Below are 13,305 nucleotides of genomic sequence, written 5' to 3'. Positions count from 1 at the left end.
TTCTCATGTTCATTTATTTAATCATTCATTTAAGCAACATTTAAATATATAGCCCTAAGCTAAGCCAGATAGCGTGGAAATCTGATTTTATGAAAAGAAGGCAAAGTAAGTGACATTTGCAATTGAAAAGTTACTAGAAACAAAACAAAAAGCTTGGAATAGTATCTGAATAGTAGTACCCTTTAATATAAAATATAATCTACATTTTTTTTTTTTTTTTTTNATGTTAGCAGCTGAGAAGGTGGCATTTGAACAAGGACTTGAGGCATTGGGTTTACTTTCTGTAATTTTTTTCTTTTCTTTTTTTTTTTTTTTTTTTTACCTGAGCCATCTTGCTACCTGTTGGCAGCTCAGCTTGGGCTGGAAATTGAACCACTGTTGCTCAGAGCTCTTAACCAACTGAGCCACTTGGCCAGCCCTTATAATCTACTTTTTAAATGTTATGATTTTTTTGAGTGTAAGATGAAAGCTTAAGAATGATATGGTTAAGTTGTATAAAGTCACAAAATGCCTAGAGCGTGAACTTGAACCTCACCACCAAATCTTAGAATGGAAGAAATAATACGTACTTTTTGAATAATAAAAAATGAAGTTTTAGAAGCAGAAAGTTCACCTTTGAAGAGTGCATAGTCAAAGTGTGTTTCCTAAAGTTCATAGGTTAAAAATATTAAACAGGTAAGAGTTTAGAGAACCATTTTTATTTCAAGATTGATTAGTTAAAAAAAAAAGATCTTTTTTTCATGACATGACTTTTGGTTCCAATAATAGACACAAAATTCTGGGTTTATGGCAGGAAAGAATGGAAGTGAATGTACGTAGTCAGGACTTTTTACCTTACCCACCTCTATGAGAGAGACAAATGCTTTTAATTCCTGTCACCGAGAGAAATCCTCCAGAGTGTTTCGTTTCACATAATTTATTTGACCACAAGACATCAGGTTTTGGTCTGGTTCAATCAGCCATCAATCAAGGGGTTTGTGAAATGTTATTTTTCTTCTTGCAGATACTATGTAAAGATTAATCTTGCAGTTGAGTAATTTTGAGCCTCTGAAAGTTCTATAACTTTATTTAGAGTAGTGAATAGATATTATTTAACACTGAAGTTGGGAACTAGTTTGTTACCATTGTCTCCAACCATGGATACCTCTTTCTAGGATGAACCTAAACTCAAAAGTCTAAAAGTACAACTTAGATTTGACCTAGATAAGTTACTAAGACACTTAATTGCACAGGTTTCTAAATTCATTTTCAGACTTTGTAGACAAGAAAAAAAAGGAGCTTGGTAGTATTGAAAAATAAAAGTAACTTTTAGCCTATAGCTCATTTAAAATCCTTTACCTAATCATTTATCTTATCAATACTGAAACCTAGAATCGTTTAAAAATGTCTTTTAACATAGAAATTTTCAAAATTTAATAGCAAGGAAACCCTTATTTCGAGTATCTTGAGGTTGGAGAAATTCTAGTGTAGGAAATACTATTCTGAGTAACTTGTGATTATAGATTGTATAAAAGGCAGTGACAATAGCTGCATTTAGTCACCTCCTCCCTTTCTATCCCTACTTCTACTCATGTTCTTCTTTCCCTTTCCTTCCTCCTTGCGAGTTTTAAATACAGCTTTATGAAGGTCAAGTTGACACACAACAAACTGCACATATTTAAAGTATATATTGTGATAGGTTTGAACAAATGTGTAACCCTGTAGAATTATCACCATAATCAGGATAAGGAACGTCTCCATCACTCAGAAGTTCCCTGTGCCCCGGAGGTCATACACACGTCCTCCCTGTTATCGCCGTCTTCAGGCGGCCATAGATCGGCTGTCTGCCACTGTCTGCATTTTCTAGAAAGTTATGTAAATGGAATCATACAGTACTTACTCTTTTTTAAAATACTCTGTTACTCAGCATACTTATTTTGCAATTCATGTTACATGCAATGTTACGTGTTACCTGTTACATGCAATGGCATGTATCATTACTATATTCCTTTTGATTGCTGAGTAGTGTTAGTAGTATTCCATTGCTATAGTTTGCTTACCCATTCACCTGCTGATGGGCCTTTGGGTTGCTTCCAGTTTCTATCTATTATAAATAAACCCGCTATGCGCATTGATAACAGATCGCTGAGTGGACACATGCTTTCATTTCCCTCCGGTACACACCTGGGAGTAGAGTGGCAGGATCATATGTGTATGTTTAACTTTTCAAAAAATGGGCAAACTGGTACTCAAAGTGCAATTGACTCTTGAGCAACACAGGGGTTAGGGGCGCTGACCCCTGTGCAGGCAAAAATCTGCATATCTTTTGACTCCCGCAAAATTTAATTACAGCGCTCCCTCAGTATCTGTGGGGGATTGGTTGCAGGACCCCTGCTGATACCCACATCCTCAGCTGCATAAGTTCCTTATATAAAATGGATAGGACAATGTCATATTTTTCTCCATAGTGGTCATATTAACTTATATGCGATATGATCAAAAGCCACGGTAAATGTTTAAATTAAAAAAAAAATTATTGCAGTAAAAGACACATTACCATTAATCCCCCTGAAAATACTCACCTGCACTTCGAACACACTTATTCCATCATCCTTGCCACTTTCTGAAGCAGTTCTGGAAGTCCTCTTTCCTGAGTGTCATTAGTTGTGCTGTCGTGGCTGCCTCGATGTCCTGAATCATTTTGACTTTGGGGAAGAGCCAGAAGTTGCACAGTGCCAGATCCGGTGAATAAGGTGGATGAGGACATACCGAATGTTTTTATTTGACAGAAATTGCCATAGGCCAGAAGCGATGTGTGACACAGAGCCTTTCCATTGTGATCACAAAATATAGTGAATGTGCTGCCGAGTGCCATCCAGTGGAAAGGCAGGGATCTTCAATATGGGAAGTGGCGTTTTGAACCTTAGTAACAGTGTGTGACAAGTCCCAGCTTGTTCGGTACAGTCAGTTGCGTGTGAGCTATGGATGAGAGGAGGTGTATTTTAAAGTGTGCCGTAAATCATCTTCCATCGTGACAACACTGTGTCACAAATCGCTCTAGTCTATGGAAATTTCTGTCAAATAAAAACATTATGGTGTGTCCTCATCCACCTTAGTCACCAGATCTGGCACCATGTGACTTCTGGCTCTTCCCCAAAGTAAAAATGATTCAGGACATCTAGGCAGCCACGACAGCGCAACTAAAGACACTCATGAAAGGACTTCCAGAACTGCTTCAGAAAGTGGCCAGAACATGGAATAAGTGTGTTTGAAGCAAAGGGGAGTATTTTCAGGGGGATTAATGGCAATATGTCTTTTACTGTAATCATTTTTTAAATTTAAACATTCACCTCATTGTTTGATCACACCTCATATTCCTACCAGTAAGAATCATAATTTCTGTATCAGAAATTGCATTCAGGCGTCAGTAATGGAGATTGTTAGTGGCTTACTTAGTTTGTGGTTTCCATTGTTAAGGCTGCCTCATGGTTCAAGTAGCTCGTAGAGTTCAGCTATCATGTCTGCACAAAGGAAAAGGAGAGAACTAGAAGGGCTGTCCTGGAATCATCAACCAACTGTTTGTGTTTGACATCTGATTGGCTGCCCTTCTCTACATGGCAGACTGGGAAATATAGTTTTAGTTGGCTACAGTGTACATAACAAAGGGGGGTGTGTGTGTGTGTGTGTGTGTGTGTGTGTGTGTGTGTGTGTGTGTTGGGTAGCCATATGCATTTATTGTCACAGATCTCATTGCTATCATTTAATATTATTAAATGTTTCATTTAAGTTTTGTCTTTTCCTAATTAATTTATTATGTGCTTTATTATTTAGGATACTAATTTTTTGTTTCTTTACACCCAAATAGATGTTTTTATCTTATTTTTGAACTTTTGGTATGGTGTCTTTTATCATACAGAAATATTCATTATAGTGGAGTTAATAGGTCTTATCCTTTGTGCTTTATTCTTTTCATGTATGTTTTTGGGAAGAAATTTTCTCCTACCCTGAAGTCAGGAAGAACTCTTACAAAAAAAATTTTAAACTTTTGCTTTTCAAAAAATGCATTTGGGAATTTTTAAATTTTTATTTGTGAATGACTTGATGTAATCATCTAATTTAACTTTTTTCTACATGGAAGGCCTCTGGTCTCAGTGGCATTCATTGAGTATTCCATCCTTTTGCCACCATTTGCTTTGCTGCGTCATACACCAAATTTCTGTATGCGCATGGGCTTCTGAATCTGTTCCATTGGATATTTATCTCACTCCACCAATACCACCATCTTTTATTGTGATAGCTTTTAAAAGTCTTTGTCTAGTAGATGAGTTTTCCTTCTTTAAAATTGTGTGAGTTATTCTTGGCTCTACTTTTCTATACAAGTTTTAGGATCAGCTTGTCTAGGTGTGTGATCATTTTGATTAGAATCTAATTGAATTCTTAGATTAATTTGGGGGAATTTGGCATCTTTATGACGTTGGTCTTCACATTCGTAAACATGCTTTGCCTCTCTATTTGGTCAGGTTGTTATGCCCTTTAGTAACTTTTTACACTTGTTTTCATATATATTTTGCCTCTCCCTACATGCTTTACAGTTTTTCTTCCTGTTGTGAGTTGTGTCTTTTTAAACACTTTATTTTCTAAGTGGTTACTGTTGGTGTATAAATAAGTTATTAGTTTTATCTGGATCGTGTCTCTAGGAACCCTTATCTTGATCTTAGTAGTTCAGTTTTCATTATCCTCTACCTTTCGTTTCAGTAAATCCATATTTAGTAATTTCTTTTTTCGTAGTTCAGTCATGTGATCCTTTCATCTTTTGTTTCAATAAGAAAGTAATGTTGCTGTCAGTGTTTTTTGAGGCAACTCAGACCATTCCTTTTTTTTTCTTCCCGTGCAGCTCCTTGCTGTTGTCTATTCTCAATTATGGCCAGAAGTGACTGCCAGAAGAAATAAGTTTACATTAGGTTACGTGCCTTAGAAACTACAAAGGTTTCCCTTTCTGGCACTGATGGCTCCTTTGTACCTCCTCTTCTCATCCCCAGCTCTCAGTTTACTTCTTCCCTTTTTATTTCACCTGTTCCCATGTCCTGCTTTTTTTCTTTTTCTTTTTGATTGCTTTCCTTTCCATCCTCCCTTCATTTTCTTAACTATAGTTTTTAGCACCTGCCAGACACTTTATTTGTGCTTTACATATGTTAACTCATTTGATCTTTATCATAGTCCATTGAGGATGGTGGGGTAACCCCATTTCACAAATGAGGAATTGAGGGGGGTCCAAACTTATATAAGTAGAAAGTGGGAGAGCCTGGATAATAAGTGAGGCCTTTCAGACTGTCATATCACTGATCTTCCCACTTTGCTATACTACTGAAATTCAGATCCTCCTTTAATATTTTTCTAAGTAGCTAAGTGTGCTATCTTTTTCTATAATAAAAAACTGTATAAAAAATCTATTGAGATGGTATCTTTAGATTAAAATAAATTCAAGTGTGTGTTTTGGGTGAAGGGTGTTACTCAGTCTTTTCTGAGGGTCATTCTGCAAAAGCACTCAAAAGAAAAAGAGACATAGAGAAGAAAGATTTAAAGAAATATAAATAAAAGTTCACTATGTCACATGTACTTTACAAACAAGTATCCTCTGAAGCCTCATAGCTACATGAATCCTCTAGCAGGTGGTCCTGTTGTAAAAGCCTATTGCTCATGTCCATACTCATCACAACATATGCTTTCTCTATGTAGAAGTTAAGCATCCTTGCATTGTGGGTGTAGAAAGAAGAAAGGAGTTAAGTAAACTGAATTCTGTTCATGGCTGTATTGCTAATTAGCAGTGTTGTTCTGGGCAAGCCATTTTACTGTTGGGGCATTAATCTCTCGTATAATCAATCCAGGTCAGACGTGAGGGGTTGGAGATTAGCAGGAGAAAATCTCTGAGGATACAGCTGGACACATAAATTAGTAACAGCATACAAAATTGTTGAAGAGAACTTTTGTCATCATCCTGATAGCTGTTTATACTTTCACAGGGTACTTCGTAGTCCTTGTTGATATGTGCAGATACTTTTACAATGTTAGAATCATCGTATCTGCTTAGAATCTGTGTTTTCTCATGCATACCTCTCATGAACTGTATAGTTTTCAAAATAATTTAATTTTACATAATCCCTTTAATAACGTACCATTTCTGCTTGTTAGATAGTTCAGGGGTTGCTAGTTTTGTTTTGTTTTTGCTTTTCTTTTTGTAATTTATAGACTATTTGTTTAAGTTAAATTCCCAGTTATGACTCTGTCAAAGGGTATAAACACTTATTTCATCATCCAATTGCCTTCAGACTGGTTTAAAACACTCTATAATACTGCCAACATTTTTTTTAATGATTCAGTTTCATTATAGCCCGTGTTCATTCATTTAAGGAATGTTTATTGAGCCCCTGTCCTGGAGTAGTATATGTTCTAATGGGGAATATGAATGAAAAACATAAATAAGTAAATTATATTTTGTATAGGATAATAAGGTTTTATACAGAATACAGCAAGGTAAGGGGATGCTAAAAGGGGGACAACTTGCATTTTAAATGTTAGCAGCTGAGAAGGTGGCATTTGAACAAGGACTTGAGGCATTGGGTTTACTTTCTGTAATTTTTTTCTTTTCTTTTTTTTTTTTTTTTACTAATTTAAGAATTTTTTACAGTATCTCATGATTACCGTAATCTATTGTCTTTGTTAGTGAGAATGAATAGGTTCCCACGTATTTCCTAATTTTTATATTTAATTATAGCAAAAATTGAAATTTTAATAAAAGCACAAAAGCTTTCCATGTAAGACTGTCCCTATCCTTATAATTAACAGTGGGGAAAATTGGGCAAATAAGTTTATATTTAAACATGAGGAGAATACTCTGCCCAGGACCTTAATAAGGAACCAAAAATTACCACTAGCATGAGATCAGAGCAAAACAAAACAGAACAAAAAGAAGATTGCTTTTTCTCTAATCATGTTTCTATTTTAGGTAAAGATGGTACTTAATGTGTAAAAATAACAGGCATTTGTTGTTTTATAGGGTGACTGTTGGATCTGTATGGAACTCATGTCTACCTCGTTTGATAAGTTTTACAAATATGTATATAGTGTATTAGATGATGTTATTCCAGAAGAAATTTTAGGCAAAATCACTTTAGCAGTAAGTACCTGGTTTTCAAATTGTTTATTCTGTATATGCCTGTATAAAGATGGTGCTGGAGTTTTGAATGCACATATCTGAATGCCCTTCACAGAATGCTACTAACTTTCCTGGAAAGTCATTTGTAATAGGAGAATATACTTTTCTTCACACAAAAATCACTTCTGTGGGGTAATTAACACAAGTCAGAAGAACAATTGTCAAAATATGGTCTACATCAATACTACAGTATTCTTTTCAGTAAAAGCACAATGAACCATAATAGACTGTGTTGTAAATAAGACTAGGAAAGGCAATTTTCTGTTCTCTCTTCCCCTGTTGCTTTAACTATTTTTAAATATATTATCACAGTTATCCCTAAATTAATCAGAATCATAGCAGTCTCTTTGAAGTCCTTTAATTAAAACTCTCAGACAAGTATTATTTCCTGTGGTTTAAGATTTGGGCTACCCAGCCTAAACTATATAAATCTTTGACTAGCAATTGCAGTAACCAGCATTATTACCAGTTTGGTCAATTCACTTTTACCCAAGTACCAAAAAGAAAACTGGTACTTTTTTGCACATATGTTTACAGTTTTGAAAGTGAATTAATGATCACTGCCTTTCTTGTTCATCTTTTAGTTGACAAAGATTGTTCACAATTTTTTTTTCCAAAAGAAATTCTTTTTGATAGAGTAAAATTGGTAAGATTCTTAGAAACCCTGGGAATCTGAGCTAATTATATGACCTGAGTCAGTGGATGTATAAACCAAATTTTATAGTAAGTTAAAAGATAGATGCTCTGGTTGCATGTAATTTCCTATCTCTTCCTTCCCTGTATCCCCTACCTCCAATATACTTTACTTGTTAATTACCATTTTATCCTGTTTAATCACTAAGGGTTAATGATAATAAATGTTAAAATATAGAGACAGTTTCTGAGCTGTATTTTAATTGTAAGAGATATGTGTATGTGTATAAATGAAATTTTAAAAATCAGATTACACTTTAGTCATTATAATCTTAAGATTCATAGGTCTCATGTTAATGTTTTAAGTTATTTAGCTGAATTAATGCTTAAATTTTAATGTTTTATGAACTAAATGTTACGTTTTATACCCTTTCATATAATTTTATAAAAAACAGCTGAGTTATACTTGAAACTTGTTTATTATTTAGGCAGGTACATGAAATTTTGTATTGATCAATTTAGTCATCTCTCTCTAGTATACCAAACCCAGTAGTATTATCTTAGAACTTATTAGTATTCATAATAAGTATAATGGAATAATAATAACATAATGATAATAGCCAGTGGTTAGTGAATGTTTCTTTGTGTCAGGCCAATATCTTAAGACATTTAACTTCATAGAAACTCTCTATGGTAAATAGTGTAACTGTGTTTTTACAGATGACAAATCTGAAACATGGAGAGGTTAAGTAATTAACTTGCTTTGAAGTTTATACAGTTTTAAGTGGTAAATGCTTTAAGCACAGTCAGCCTGACCCCAGAATCCTGCTCTTAATCACTATATGACAGGGTGATCATGAAGTTGATAAACACAGATAAAATTATTTTATTGTATATTGCAATATGTGTAATATAGATAATACACTAATCAATCATGTGTTATGTATTCGCCTATGTTTCTAGACTTGGTGATCACCCTTTACATTAAATACAACATTTAGAATTACTCTGTGCTAAATCTCTTCTTGCTAATTAATAACCCAACGAACACTCAAGCCTAACTATTTGGAACATTACAAGTTTGCATGTTCTACGTCCCTGACACCCAGAAGCTTGATGACAGCAGAGACTTGACTGTAGCAATGCTTGGCCTGTAACAAACGGTTGGCCTGTTCTTCAGTTCTCTTTTAGTTTGAGGTTTGGACATTTTAATTCAAGTCTCTGTTTGCGCCATTCCTGATGAAATCTCTGATCTTCTGATCGTGAGCAGAGATCAAACAATAGGATAAATTCTGGAAAAATTGCTGTAGTGGCTGAGCAGATATAACCTGGATCTGTAAAAAATTACATTGAAGGCTCAGCACCCAATGAGGGTGAATGATTTTGAGAAACTGAGAATTTGGAAAAACTTACTAAATTAGGGTTGATAATAGAACTTAGCCTATTGGATTTTCTTCTACTATATATATTTGTATTCTTAAAACATTTGAAGGTATAAGAAACATCATACAACTCATTAATGACTTATTAAAAAAATTATAAATTACTGGGGCTCTTGTTAGCTCTCAGGAAATAGCATATAAAGGCGACCAAGTTTTCAGATTTAAGATCATAATTCAGCATCTTCAGTTAACATAAAAAATGGACAGAATATTGAAACATTAAGCTTAAAAGAATGCAAAGGGCTATGTGGGCTTTACTTATGATAAACTGTTGAGCTGTTTGATTAAAAGGAAATTGTTTATCCTGTCTCTGCTTTTTCTCCCTAGACTGTGAAAGCACTAAACCACTTAAAAGAAAACTTGAAAATCATTCACAGAGGTGGGTATAGGATTGTTTTTTATAGAACAATTTTTCCTTAATAGGAAAAAATATTGAAAATTACAGTGCCACTTTTTAGCAAAAACCTTTAGTATTAATTTAGGGTTTTTGCCCCCTTTGGGATTCTATAAATTCTATAAATTTTAGTCTAACTTATTAGTATGTTGTACTTAGAAATTAGGAGATTTTGCTGTAAGTTCTTATTACTCTTAGTTGAAAAATAATTATTCGTTTGCCTGACAATTAGCGTTTCTCTGTATATATGAATAAAGCATGAAGGCGGTCCTGTGGAGATTCAAAGAAGAGTCAGAGGAGTAGTACCTTCGAGCTTTTTAAAGGCACGCTACTGTTCCTATGAAATGTTTCTTCTTTACCTTAGAGGATATTTTTGCAAATTGGGAGAGACTCTGTAGTATTATACATTGAAATTCCTCTAAAACATTTGTATTTATGAGAACAGCGATCTTGGCCTTAATTAGACACAGGTCCAAATTCTTTGAACATTTGATGTAGATCTATTGGAAGACAGTGGGAATTCTGAATTCAGTTCAGCAAATAGATTAAATAGGTGCTCTATTTATTACTATGACAGACTCAGAGTATTGAGGTGGTACTTTTGAAGAGGCACACAAGTTCACAATAATGCTCAGTAAATTTGTAGTGGACACACCTAAGGTAATATGTGACAGTTTGTGATTCTGTCTGACAATAAAAAGTACAGAAAGTCAGGGTCATATTCAGAGAAGTGAAAAACCCGAATTCTAAGAAACATACTTTCTAGTGGTTAAAGAAATTAGTAATTGGGACATTTATTAAAGTAATTTTAGTTTGGGGTTAACCCTGGACCACTGAAATTAGTTAACCGTGACCATCAGAATATTTCATTTACTTTTGTTTGACTTAATGCTTGTTTAAAATATTATTAGATAGGCTTTTAATTTTCTCTTTTGGCTTAAAATCATGTAGAGTAGGTCCCTAAACAAAATTATTTTGTTCTTCTTATAGTTCATCTTGTTCTTCTTTGGGGGTTTGCCTCCTTTTTTGGCTGTGTTTTGCAATTATGAGAGTATTGCCTTTATCTTAGGTCTTCTGGGTGACCTTAGAAATACTCACCAATCATAGAAAGCACTAAGACAGTGCCTGAGGAAGAGCAGAATAAAAGGGAAAAGCTTCAAAAGTAACTTCAGTTTTCCTACTACTAAATAATTGATGAGTTTATAACAGTCTTTTTATCAATTAGGAACAGTTAGCTTTTTGCTGATTATAGTGCTTTTGATCACAAGTAACAGGAAATCCTGATAACGGAGTTAACCCACAAGGAAATTCATTATCTGTTGTAGTTAGTCCAAAGCTAAGGTAGCTCCAAGCACAGTATGATTAGGGTTCAAGCTCCCTCCCTTCCTTAGGCTGTGCCCTCCTTAATATCTGCTCCATCCTCAGCGTAGTAACAACTAAAGCAGGTACCCAGTGTCACATCTAGACACGACAGCATCTTGAAGAAGTTCCCTCTTCCCATGTGGCTGTCTTAGGAGCAGGGAAATCTTCCTTCTATGTCTGTTTTCTCTTGTCATTCACCAGAATTGCCTCATACTTACCTAAACTAGTCGCTGGCCAAGAGCCCGAGACTACCCTGATAAGTTTAGACTAATCAGGACCGGGTTTTGGAGGTGTGGCTAGGGCTACACAGGAGAGGATGGGTACCTCAATAAAATGCAGTCTCCATTAGAAAGGATGGTATGGTTAGGAATGGATGTTTGATAGGCAGTCATCCGTGTCAGTGATGCTAAGAGAGCTTTTCTGAATTTTTTGGTAGGTCACTTTTTGAGTTACGGACAGATTTTTTTTTTGTACCCTGTATTTATTTTTAATCTTTACTTTTTAGTCACTGAGCCATGATAGTAACACAGAGTGGATAGAAGGATTAAGACAGGGGTGGAGCATTAGTGAGCAAAGTGGCGGAAGTGGCCAGACCAGTTAGCATACACTGGCAGTGAGTTGATTGTCAGTGAGGAAGAGGCGATAACCTAGGGGCCAATTTGGCAAGACTGGATAAAACCTGTAGCTCCAAATGGAATGGATTTGGCTTTCTCCAATTTGCAGGAAAGCACAAACACTCTGGGAGTGGTAAAGATGAATCTGGTTTCTCAAGCACAACTCTTAAGAGAAGGTTGGTGGGGAGACACTTGATGATGTCATCTTAGATAAGAATTGTACACTTGAAACCTGTGTAATTTTGTTGACCATTGTCACCCCAATGAATTTTAATAAAAAAAATGAAAAGAACAATCTCTCAAATAGAAGTAATTACTAAGTGGATGCACTTATTGTGTATAAATAATGTTCAGGCACTGTATTAGGTGGTTTTATTTCCACAACCTCATGAATTATGAACTGTTATTTTCATTTTGTGGATGAAGAAATTGTGGTTGCTGCCCAAAGTTCACAGGCCAGATTTTGAACCTTTGCTTCTCCGGTCCCAAAGCTTGTGTGGTCTTTTAGATATGCTGGATTGGTTACTTCCCTAGATTAGATAAAGTTCTCCTTTAACTAAATTGTAGGTTTATAATTTGTATACTTTGTATTTAGTTGTATAGTCTGACACATTGTAGAATAGCTTAGTATGCTCTTGCAGATCAAATTCATTCTTCATATTTTGACTGTTAACTGTTGAATTTGAAACAAGTAAATGAATATGAATCTCGTGATAAAAACAAGGACAGCATTAGAGAATGCCTGAATTTATTGCGTAGCATTTTTTTATCTTGAATTTTTAAGCATTGGCATTCAGAAAACTGTTTTCTCATATTTCTCATCTTGTATATCTGAATTTTAAGGACTTGATCACTTATGTTGGCTAAGATTTTTCAACATTTTTGCTTAAAGTACTTTACAGTATAGGACATTTGATTGATTACTTGTACACTGAATGATATCTATCTCTTGCAGATATCAAACCTTCCAATATCCTTCTGGACAGAAGTGGAAATATTAAACTCTGTGACTTTGGCATCAGTGGACAGCTTGTGGACTCCATTGCCAAGACAAGAGATGCTGGGTGTAGGCCGTACATGGCAGTAAGTGCAAAGGCCAACCCTTCTTGCTTGACAGTCAGTGCACAGAGAGCCTGTGCCCTTTGGTGCTGTGCTTCTAAGGACTCTGCCATTGGTCATGCAGTTTCACCATACTACAATGTTTTCCTATCCTAAAGACCAAACTCAGGTTCTGGCTTCTCCATAGAACTGCAAAGTTACCCCAGTGAACTCCTGTTTCATTGTCTCACTGGTTTCTCTTATCTCTTATCTGGTACTTAGGGTTTGTGGTCTTCTCTGATTACTATTTTTTCATTATATTCAACTCTACTAATCAACCAGATGGTTAGTTCTCAGAAGGCCTTTTGTGTTTCGAGCAGCCCCTATGCTATATTGACCAGTAGATAACATTGTAGTAGACCACTGATAATGTGTCTTAGGTTACTAAGTGATGCTATTTCCAGTTAGAGAAGAACTGAAAGACTTGAGCTCCTAGTAAAACTCAGTATATCTTACAGAGCCTGAGGCTATGTTTTGCATATTGTTGTTCCTTCTTTAGAGGTGGATGCAGCACACTGGCAAACATCAGAGTCATGTATTTCCCAAACGGGAGCCTCTTTCCCTTCTAGG

The 13,305-nt window shown here is 35.3% G+C and overlaps 1 protein-coding gene across 4 annotated transcripts in view; it reads left to right on the top strand.

The window, feature by feature from the left end:
* MAP2K4 (mitogen-activated protein kinase kinase 4) overlaps nt 1-13,305 on the top strand; it is a 127,075-nt gene that overhangs the window by 82,632 nt on the left and 31,138 nt on the right. For all 4 annotated transcript variants that reach the window (XM_019654447.1, XM_019654449.1, XM_019654448.1 and 1 more), the window contains 3 exons: nt 7,034-7,153; nt 9,595-9,646; nt 12,593-12,720. In XM_019654447.1, coding sequence (XP_019509992.1) covers nt 7,034-7,153; nt 9,595-9,646; nt 12,593-12,720 — 300 coding nt within the window. The remainder of the gene's footprint in view (nt 1-7,033; nt 7,154-9,594; nt 9,647-12,592; nt 12,721-13,305) is intronic.

Source organism: Hipposideros armiger, unplaced genomic scaffold (genome assembly GCF_001890085.2).
Source record: "Hipposideros armiger isolate ML-2016 unplaced genomic scaffold, ASM189008v1 scaffold_222, whole genome shotgun sequence".
Classification (NCBI taxonomy): Eukaryota; Metazoa; Chordata; class Mammalia; order Chiroptera; family Hipposideridae; genus Hipposideros; species Hipposideros armiger.
The sequence above is the reverse complement of the archived record's forward strand: the minus strand, read 5'-3'. Positions and strand labels throughout refer to the sequence as shown.